Consider the following 11,237-nt stretch of genomic DNA (forward strand, 5'->3'; position numbering starts at 1 on the left):
CCTTTATTATGTATAGGTTGCGTGTACAAGTACACACTCATGTTTCAGTAGTTATACCTTTATTGTGTATAGGTCGCGTGTACAAGTACACACTCATGCTTCAGTAGTTATAACTTTATTGTGTATAGATCGCGTGTACAAGTACACACTCATGCTTCAGTAGTTATACCTTTATTGTGTATAGGTCGCGTGTACAAGTACACACTCATACTTCAATAGTTATACCTTTACTGTGTATAGGTCGCGTGTACAATTACACACTCATGCTTCAGTGATTATACCTTTGTGTATATGTTGCGTGTACAAATACACACTCATGCTACAGTAGTTATATTTTTATTGTGTGTAGGGCGCGTGTACAAGTACACACTCATGCTATAGTAGTTATACCTTTATTGTGTGTAGGGCGCGTGTACAGGTACACACACCTGCTACAGTAGTTATACCTTTATTGTGTGTAGGGTGCGTGTACATGTACACACTCCTGCTACAGTAGTTATACCTTTATTGTGTGTAGGGTGCATGTACATGTACACACTCCTGCTACAGTAGTTATACCTTTATTGTGTGTAGGGCGCGTGTACATGTACACACTCCTGCTACAGTAGTTATACCTTTATTGTGTGTAGGGCTCGTGTACAAGTACACACTCATGTTTCAGTAGTTATACCTTTATTTTTAGTGTAGGGCGCGTGTACATATACACAATCATGCTTCAGTAGTTATACCTTTAGTGTGTGTAGGGCACGTGTACAAGTACACACTCATGCTTTAGTGTTATACCTTTATTGTGTGTAGGGCACGTGTACAAGTACACACTCATGCTTTAGTGTTATACCTTTATTGTGTGTAGGGTGCGTGTACAAGTAAACACTCCTGCTACAGTAATTATACATTGGTTATGTGTAGGGTGCGTGTACAAGTACACACTCATCTTTCAATAATTATACAGTTAGTGTGTGCTAGGCGCATGCACAGGTATAAACAAATGATTTAATAATTAAACATGTATTGTGTGAAAAGTGCGTTCACAGTAGACGATTTAATTTTCGAGTCGGCAATTATTTTAGCTCATGCATCAACGCCCTTCTGATGTTTGGTGATTATATAATATATATACTTAATTGTTTCCCATTACAAACAGCATTATTTAGATATCAGTTGTATTGGATTCAGACTAATTCTCCAAAAGCACGATGATTTCCCGACTGACAATTTTGATCTCCGTAGCTGCCGTTGCATGTAAGTGTATTTGAGAGTTCTTTACGGGGAATGTTTTGTCTTACATTTGATAGTTACACGGCTTCTGCTGTTGTGTTTTTTTAACATTTCGATTTTCACTGTTTTCACTGGCCGTGCAACCAGTTACCAATGAAAATAATTTTATATTTGTGTACAATTTTTTGTAGTGCAATTCATCATGTTTCGTGTTTCTTGTCATGTGGCGCAGTGTCTTTAGTTCAGTGTTTGTTGTATTGTGACCCCGTGATTCATTTTTAGCATTTGTTGACTAGTGACAATGTGTCTTACGTTCAATGTTTGTTGTTTCGTGCGCTGTGAATCATGTTCAGTGTTTGTTTTCTTGTGGAGCTGTGATTCATGTTCTGTGTTTGCTGTCTTGTGGCACTGTGATTCATGTTCAGTGTGTGTTGTATTGTGGCGTTGTGATTCATGTTCTGTGTTTGCTGTCTTGTGGCGCTGTGATTCATGTTCAGTGTTTATGTTCTTCTGGCGCTGTGATTCATGTTCAGTGTTTGTTGTCTTGTGGCGCTGTGATTCATGTTCAGTGTTTGTTGTCTTGTGGCGCTGTGATTCATGTTCTGTGTTTGCTGTCCTGTGGCGCAGTGATTCATATTCAGTGTGTGTTTTCTTGTGGCGCTGTGATTCATGTTCAGTGTGTGTTGTCTTGTGGCGTTGTGATTCAGGGTTTGTTGTCTTGTGGTGCAGTGTCTATTGATCAGTGTTTGTTGTCTTGTGGCGTTGTGATTCATGTTCTGTGTTTGCTGTCTTGTGGCGCTGTGATTCATGTTCAGTGTTTATGTTCTTCTGGCGCTGTGATTCATGTTCAGTGTTTGTTGTCTTGTGGCGCTGTGATTCATGTTCAGTGTGTGTTGTCTTGTGGCGCTGTGATTCATGTTCTGTGTTTGCTGTCCTGTGGCGCAGTGATTCATGTTCAGTGTGTGTTTTCTTGTGGCGCTGTGATTCATGTTCAGTGTGTGTTGTCTTGTGGCGTTGTGATTCAGGGTTTGTTGTCTTGTGGTGCAGTGTCTATTGATCAGTGTTTGTTGTCTTGTGGCGCTATGATTCATGTTAAGTGTTTGTTGTCTTGTGGCGCAGTGTCTTTTTTCAGTGTTTCATGTCTTGTGGCCCTGTGATTAATGTTAAGTGCTTGGTTTCTTTAGGCGCAGGGTCTATTGTTCAATATGTGTTGTCTAATGACACCGTGATTCATGTTCAGGGGTTGTTCTCTTGCGGCACAGTGTCTATTGTTCAGTGACTGCTGTCTCGTGACACTGTGATTCATGTTCAGTGTTTGTAATCTTGTGGCAATGCGTCTCGTGTTCACTGTTTTTTTTGTATTGCAGCGCTGTTTCTCCTTTTCCGTGTTTGTTATTATTTAGCGCTGTGATTCATGTTTAATGTTTTTTGACTTGTGACGCTGTTATTCATGTTCAGTGTGTGTTGTCTTGTGGTGCAGTGTCTTTAGTTCAGTGTTTGTTGTATTGTGACCCCGTGATTCATTTTTAGCATTTGTTGACTAGTGACAATGTGTCTTACGTTCAATGTTTGTTGTTTCGTGCGCTGTGAATCATGTTCAGTGTTTGTTTTCTTGTGGAGCTGTGATTCATGTTCTGTGTTTGCTGTCTTGTGGCACTGTGATTCATGTTCAGTGTGTGTTGTATTGTGGCGCTGTGATTCATGTTCTGTGTTTGCTGTCTTGTGGCGCCGTTATTCATGTTCAGTGTGTGTTGTCTTATGACACCGTGATTCATGTTCAGGGTTTGTTCTCTTGTGGCACAGTGTCTATTGTTCAGTGACTGCTGTCTCGTGACGCTGTGATTCATGTTCAGTGTTTGTAATCTTGTGGCAATGCGTCTCGTGTTCACTTTTTTCTGTATTGCAGCACTGTTTCTCCTTTTCGGTGTTTGTTATTATTTAGCGCTGTGATTCATGTTTGATGTTTGTTGACTTGTGACGCTGTTATTCATGTTCAGTGTGTGTTGTCTTGTGGTGCTGTGTCTATGGTTCAGTGTTTGTGTCTTGTGGCGCTGTGATTAATGTTCAGTGTTTGTGTCTTGTGGCGCTGTGATTCATGTTCAGTGTGTGTTGTATTGTGGCGCTGTGATTCATGTTCTGTGTTTGCTGTCTTGTGGCGCTGTGATTCATGTTCAGTGTCTGTGCTCTTTTGGCGCCGTTTTTCATGTTCAGTGTGTGTTGTCTTGTGGCGCTGTGATTCATGTTCAGTGTTTGTGCTCTTGTAGCGCCGTTATTCATGTTCAGTGTTTGTTGTCTTGTGGCGCTGTGATTCATGTTCAGTGTTTGTTCTCTTGTGTCGCTGATATTCATGTTCAGTGTCTGTTGTCTTGTGGCGCTGTGATTCATGTTCAGTGTATGTTATCTTGTGGCGCTGTGATTCATGTTCTGTGTTTGCTGTCCTGTGGCGCAGTGATTCATGTTCAGTGTGTGTTTTCTTGTGGCGCTGTGATTCATGTTCAGTGTGTGTTGTCTTGTGGCGTTGTGATTCAGGGTTTGTTGTCTTGTGGTGCAGTGTCTATTGATCAGTGTTTGTTGTCTTGTGGCGCTGTGATTCATGTTCTGTGTTTGCTGTCTTGTGACGCTGTGATTCATGTTCAGTGTTTATGTTCTTCTGGCGCTGTGATTCATGTTCAGTGTTTGTTGTCTTGTGGCGCTGTGATTCATGTTCAGTGTGTGTTGTCTTGTGGCGCTGTGATTCATGTTCTGTGTTTGCTGTCCTGTGGCGCAGTGATTCATGTTCTGTGTGTGTTTTCTTGTGGCGCTGTGATTCATGTTCAGTGTGTGTTGTCTTGTGGCGTTGTGATTCAGGGTTTGTTGTCTTGTGGTGCAGTGTCTATTGATCAGTGTTTGTTGTCTTGTGGCGCTATGATTCATGTTAAGTGTTTGTTGTCTTGTGGCGCAGTGTCTTTTTTTCAGTGTTTCTTGTCTTGTGGCGCTGTGATTAATGTTAAGTACTTGGTTTCTTTAGGCGCAGGGTCTATTGTTCAATATGTGTTGTCTAATGACACCGTGATTCATGTTCAGGGTTTGTTCTCTTGCGGCACAGTGTCTATTGTTCAGTGACTGCTGTCTCGTGACACTGTGATTCATGTTCAATGTTTGTAATCTTGTGGCAATGCGTCTCGTGTTCACTGTTTTTTTGTGTTGCAGCGCTGTTTCTCCTTTTCCGTGTTTGTTATTATTTAGCGCTGTGATTTATGTTTAATGTTTGTTGACTTGTGACGCTGTTATTCATGTTCAGTGTGTGTTGTCTTGTGGTGCAGTGTCTATGGTTCAGTGTTTGTGTCTTGTGGCGCTGTGATTCATGTTCTGTGTTTGCTGTCTTGTGGCACCGTTTTTCATGTTCAGTGTGTGTTGTCTTGTGGCGCCGTTATTCATGTTCAGTGTGTGTTGTCTTGTGGCGCCGTTATTCATGTTCAGTGTTTGTGTCTTGTGGCGCTGTGATTCATGTTCAGTTTGTGTTGTCTTGTGGCGCTGTAATTCATGTTCAGTGTGTGTTGTCTTGTGGCGCTGTGATTCATGTTCAGTTTGTGTTGTCTTGTGGCGCTGTGATTCATGTTCAGTGTGTGTTGTATTGTGGCGCTGTGATTCATGTTCTGTGTTTGCTGTCTTGTGGCGCTGTGATTCATGTTCAGTGTTTGTGCTCTTGTGGCGCCGTTATTCATGTTCAGTGTGTGTTGTCTTATGACACCGTGATTCATGTTCAGGGTTTGTTCTCTTGTGGCACAGTGTCTATTGTTCAGTGACTGCTGTCTCGTGACGCTGTGATTCATGTTCAGTGTTTGTAATCTTGTGGCAATGCGTCTCGTGTTCACTGTTTTTTTGTATTGCAGCGCTGTTTCTCCTTTTCCGTGTTTGTTATTATTTAGCGCTGTGATTCATGTTTGATGTTTGTTGACTTGTGACGCTGTTATTCATGTTCAGTGTGTGTTGTCTTGTGGTGCTGTGTCTATGGTTCAGTGTTTGCGTCTTGTGGCGCTGTGATTAATGTTCAGTGTGTGTTGTATTGTGGCGCTGTGATTCATGTTCTGTGTTTGCTGTCTTGTGGCGCTGTGATTCATGTTCAGTGTCTGTGCTCTTGTGGCGCCGTTATTCATGTTCAGTGTGTGTTGTCTTGTGGCGCTGTGATTCATGTTCAGTGTGTGCTCTTGTAGCGCCGTTATTCATGTTCAGTGTTTGTTGTCTTGTGGCGCTGTGATTCATGTTCAGTGTTTGTTCTCTTGTGACGCTGTGATTCATGTTCAGTGTTTGTTCTCTTGTGACGCTGTGATTCATTTTCAGTGTCTGTTGTCTTGTGGCGCTGTGATTCATGTTCAGTGTATGTTATCTTGTGGCGCCGTGATTCATGTTCAGTGTTTGTTGTCTTGTGCTGCACTGTCTATTGTTCAGTGTGTGTTGTCTTGTGGCGCTGTGATTAATGTTAAGTATTTGTTGTCTTGTGACGCCGTGTTTGTTCTCTTGTGGGGAAGTGTCTCTTGTTCAATACTTGTTGTCTTGTGACGCCGTGTTTCATGTTGAGTGTTTGTTCTCTTGTGGCGCAGTGTCTCTTGTTCAATACTTGTTCTCTTGTGGCGCTGTGATTCATGTTTAGTGTTTGTTGTATTTGGTGCACTGTCTATTGTTCAGTGTGTGTTGTCTTGTGGCGCTGTGATTAATGTTAAGTATTTGTTGTCTTGAGGTACAGTGTCAATTTTCAGTGACTGCTGTCTCGTGACGCTGTGATTCATGTTCAGTGTTTGTAATCTTGTGACAATGCGTCTCGTGTTCACTGTTTTTTTTTGTATTGCAGCGCCGTTTCTCTTTTTCCGTGGTTGTTATTTTTTTGGCGCTGTGATTCATGTTCCGTGTGTTTTGTCTTGTGGCGCTGTGATTCTTGTTCAGTAGTTGTGGTCGTGCAACGCTGGGATTCATGTCTGTGAATCTTAAGGCGCTGTCCCTCTTGTTTAATGTTGTTTAGCCATGTTATTTGTGCCGTTGGGAGTATCTTAGTTACATTTTATGCTATTGGGTTTGTCTCTGTAGTAAACAATGCTTATTTTTTTCCAGGCAGCGAGTCGACATTTTCGGATCGATTCATTTAATGTGCAGATTTTGTTATGATGGCCGTTTGTTATACTAGCAATCTTATACCAAGGATGTTTTGGGTTGGAATTGAACACACCGGACTAGTCGATATTTATATGTCTTGGAAACCATTTATTGAAAAAAATGAAGAACATGTTCGTACCATTGCTGTATAACTGTTTAAACTCACCAGTGAATTATTGAGAATACGGCCAGTGCATATCCAGTCGGTAGGCCTGTGGTAGTTTCAAAAGTCAGGTAGTGAAGCAAGTGCCTTCAAACGTCCAATACTGGATCATGTCGTATTGCAAGCGTTTTTATTGTTCGAAGATTGCTACCAGAAACCGTATTATCCCATACATGTTTCTGCTGACGAACCAGTTTAACACATAACAGACATAACACAGTTAATCTAATCGTGACTTTGATTCATCTCTTTGGTTGAATTTCACTGTGAGGGCAATACCATTGCTTTAAGTAAAAAAATAAAAAGCTTAGAAGTAACATTATAAGCCGACCTCAGTATATATTGTATTGTATGCGGTGTTCTTATGTGGATGTGGCCACGTACCTCTAATCCGTGGCCAGAGGAGGGTCAACTGTTAGTCAGATATTACGTTGTAGACCGTTAACTATATGTTTTGTACATAGATAAAAGTCTCCAAAATTCTATGGCATGACATAACGCTACTGTAGGTATGTCAACTCTGTATCACAATGGCATGACACGACATGACATAACGCTACTGTAGGTATGTCAACTCTGTATCACAATGGCATGACACGATATGACATAACGCTACTGTAGGTATGTCAACTCTGTATCACAATGGCATGACACGACATGATATAACGCTACTGTAGGTATGTCAACTCTGTATCACAATGGCATGACACGACATGACATAACGCTACTGTAGGTATGTCAACTCCGTATCACAATTGCAAGACGAGACATGACATAACGGCACTGTAAGTATGTCAACTCTGTATCAAAATGGCATGACATGACATAACGGCACTGTAGGTATGTCAACTCTGTATCACAATGGCATGGCACGACATGACATAACGCTACTGTAAGTATGTCAACTCTGTATCACAATTGCATGACGAAACATGACATAACGGCACTGTAGGTATGTCAACTCTGTATCACAATTGCATGACACGACATGACAACTCTGTATCACAATGGCATGGCACGACATGACATAACGCTACTGTAGGTGTGTCAACTCTGTATCACAACTGCATGACGAGACATGACATTACGGCACTGTAGGTATGTCAACTCTGTATCAAAATTGCTTGACACGACATGACATAACGGCACTGTAGGTATGTCAACTCTGTATCACAATTGCACGACGAGACATGACATAACGGCACTGTAGGTATGTCAACTCTGTATCACAACTGCATGACACGACATGACATAACGCTACTGTAGGTATGTCAACTCTGTTTCACGATTGCATGACGATACATGACATAACGGCACTGTTGGTATGTCAACTCTGTATCACGATGGCATGACGATACATGACATAACGGTACTGTAGGTATGTCATCTCTGTATCACAATTACATGACGATACATGACATAACGCTACTGTAGGTATGTCAACTCTGTATCACAATTGCATGACGATACATGACATAACGGCACTGTTGGTATGTCAACTCTGTATCACGATGGCATGACGATACATGACATAACGGTACTGTAGGTATGTCATCTCTGTATCACAATTGCATGACGAGACATGACATAACGGCACTGTAGGTATGTCAACTCTGTATCACAATGGCATGACACGACATGAAATAACGCTACTGTAGGTATGTCAACTCTGTATCACAATGGCATGACACGACATGAAATAACGCTACTGTAGGTATGTCAACTCTGTATCACAATTGCAAGACGAGACATGACATAACGCTTTTCTAGGTATGTCAACTCTGTATCACAATAGCATGACGGGACATGACATAACGCTACTGTAGGTATGTCAACTCTGTATCACAATGGCATGACACGACATGAAATAACGCTACTGTAGGTATGTCAACTCTGTATCACAATTGCAAGACGAGACATGACATAACGCTACTGTAGGTATGTCAACTCTGTATCACAATGGCATGACGAGACATGACAAAACAGCACTGTAGGTATGTTAACTCTGTATCACAATGGCATGACACGGCATATCAGAACGGTAATGAAGGTATGTCAACTCTTTGTATCACAATTTGCTCACATATTATATTATGGAGATGGTGTCTCGAATATATTAGTAAGATAAAGTCATTTACCTCATTTAAGTTTGTTTTCAGTTGTGAATGCGCTGGTATGGACAGCAAACCGGATTTATGTTTAGACATTAAAATATGCAATTACTAATATACTGTTGTAACATAAAACAAACACATTATTTAATACACAGCTGGTTTTCCCTCTGATGTTTCACCATGCAACGGGACATCTGCGGAGCTCTTTCCCCACCCTAAAGAGTGCCAACTCTACTACAACTGTAGTATAACTGACTCCCCGCGGTTGATGCCCGGGGGCCAGGGTGTGACCGAATGCAAGTACCCGCTACTGTATGACGAGACCAGTGAAACGTGTATGGAAGAGGTCAACTGTGGTTCACGGAAGCTCAAGAAAAATGCGTGTAAGTCAGTGGCCATTTGAACTATAATGATTATAAATTTCTTAAAATCCTAATATACGAATAGGAAATAGAATGATAAAATAAGGTAGCAGAGGGGGTATTATCTCAGATTTAAAGGCAAGAGTACGCATGTCTTGTAAATTAAACAAACATAAGCATCTGTGATAAGATGTTTGAGAAATGTCAAAATAATGGGGATGGAATGGATATCATATGTCAGTATGTGAAAGGTCTCGGCAGCACAAGTCTAAGCACACGCACGTACGCACACACGCACGCACGCACACAGGAACACACACGCGCACGCACGCACGCACACACACACACACACACACGCACGCAATCACGCACGCACGCACGCACGCACACACACACACGCGCGCACACAACCACACACCCCCACACCACCACCCCCACGCACGCACGCACGCAGGCACACACGCACCCCCCTCCCCCAATGTATTCACCTGCTAATATGACCAGTGATTGTAAGAAAGGTAATATATGTGAATCTTTATGGTGCCCAATATATCTGCATAAATTTCTTATTGTAATCCTTTCAGGTGATTACTACAACAAAAAATGTGACCTCCCACATTGCATTCCCTGCCATTTCCTATTTCCAAAATGCGAGGGTTTGGCGGACGGCACATACCCACATCCTACCAAACAACCCTCACCATACTGTTTTGTCTGCAATAACGAGCGCTTTGTCGGTAAGGCTGATGTTTCATCACATGTGTTAAATCACGCCGTTCCACAAACCCTTCTATAAATGTCGTAGGTCTTTGACAAAAAACTCCGCAAAAATCGATTGTGTGGGGAAACGGTTAAAAAGAAAACGGTTCACAAATCTCGATGATGTGTCGGTTCTAGGCGTCGTCATTTAAATATTTGATTTGAATTTTAAATCGAAATGAATTTGCCCTAGTCAAACGTTTCATGACTCAAATGAAAACTCCAATGTCACGTGATCATAGCTCAGCCATTGCAAGTAATATGTGCATTTGTACCATTGACACAACTGAATGTTTACTATGGTTTGGTTTCATTGTTATGAATAAGACTGAACTTTTGAAAAAAACAACAAAAAATGATATAAATATTACATATCTATAAATATCACTTAGGGTTTTTACTTTGACACAAAACAGACAAATTATAATTATGAATAATCCACTGCTACTTTAGTAATTTCCATTATTTCTTTTGCAGATGAAATATCTTGTCCTGACAGTGTTCTTACTACACAAACACCTAGTACGGAAATATAAATGTTCAACCATGGCCATGAAGCAAGACGCACCCTTGTGTATCCGTCTGAAGCGGTACATTTGTTAATACATGACATTGAGTTGCGTGCATTTGTCTTTCGCAAATAAAAAGTACATGAGCTTTGTTCAAACGAACCAGAAGTTGAATCTTCTTTAAAGATGAACTATTACTCCCAAATAAAATTTGCCACATTCACCTCCAACTTTGTTTCGGCCATGTATATTGTTCGTTTGTAACGATATACGTCATTTAATGTGAATAAATGACATTCTTTTCAATTTCCATCCTGGTTTGTCAATTACTCGAAACAAATGAACTCAACTCATACTTTTAAGAGAGTACTCATAATTATTTATATTGTTTTAGTTTTCCAAAAGGGAAGAACAAATGTCGAAAACAATGTTCTTATGAAGGATAAATAGTTTGATTTGAAAGAAATTAGCAGAAAACACGATATTTCTACCTTATGAGACTATAGTAGACTACAGTAAATCTTTTAGCATTCACCAATCATTTAATATTTTTGCGCTTTCTGCTATTAAATACACGGTTACAATCTTTTTATCAGTAGTTAATAATTTCCATTAATGCATTATTTAGTAAGTAGTTAAAGGTTTATAAGTCAAAATTAATGTTTGTCACACTTGTATTTGTAGTGATTTTGAATAAGACTGTCACTTTAAGATATGTCTGGAAGGTAGTCATTCGTGTAAAATGCATTTTAACTTACGCTAAAGAAAATAGCTACAGGTCTAAAGGGTTGAGTATCAAGTAGTATTGTTGTTTCCCATCTGTATAAATGTTTGGTGTTTATGGAAGATATAATATAATTAAATTTTGTATTCTATTTTTAATTTCATCGCGGGATTAGATGTTTATGATTATCAAGCCTCACACAGATCCCAGCATTTCACAATAATACAATTACAAAGGTAATCCATATCGGAGCCAGTTACT

The 11,237-nt window shown here is 40.5% G+C and overlaps 1 protein-coding gene across 1 annotated transcript; it reads left to right on the forward strand.

Moving 5' to 3' along the window:
- Positions 1-1,100: 1,100 nt before the first annotated feature.
- On the forward strand, positions 1,101-10,562 carry LOC128220687 (uncharacterized). Its single transcript, XM_052929178.1, has 4 exons — positions 1,101-1,242; positions 8,778-9,005; positions 9,569-9,721; positions 10,221-10,562. The coding sequence occupies exons 1-4, from the start codon at positions 1,197-1,199 to the stop codon at positions 10,277-10,279; spliced, it is 486 nt and encodes a 161-aa protein (XP_052785138.1). The 5' UTR covers positions 1,101-1,196; the 3' UTR covers positions 10,280-10,562.
- Positions 10,563-11,237: the final 675 nt, after the last annotated feature.

The sequence above is a fragment of the Mya arenaria genome, chromosome 15 (genome assembly GCF_026914265.1).
Source record: "Mya arenaria isolate MELC-2E11 chromosome 15, ASM2691426v1".
NCBI lineage: Eukaryota > Metazoa > Mollusca > Bivalvia > Myida > Myidae > Mya > Mya arenaria.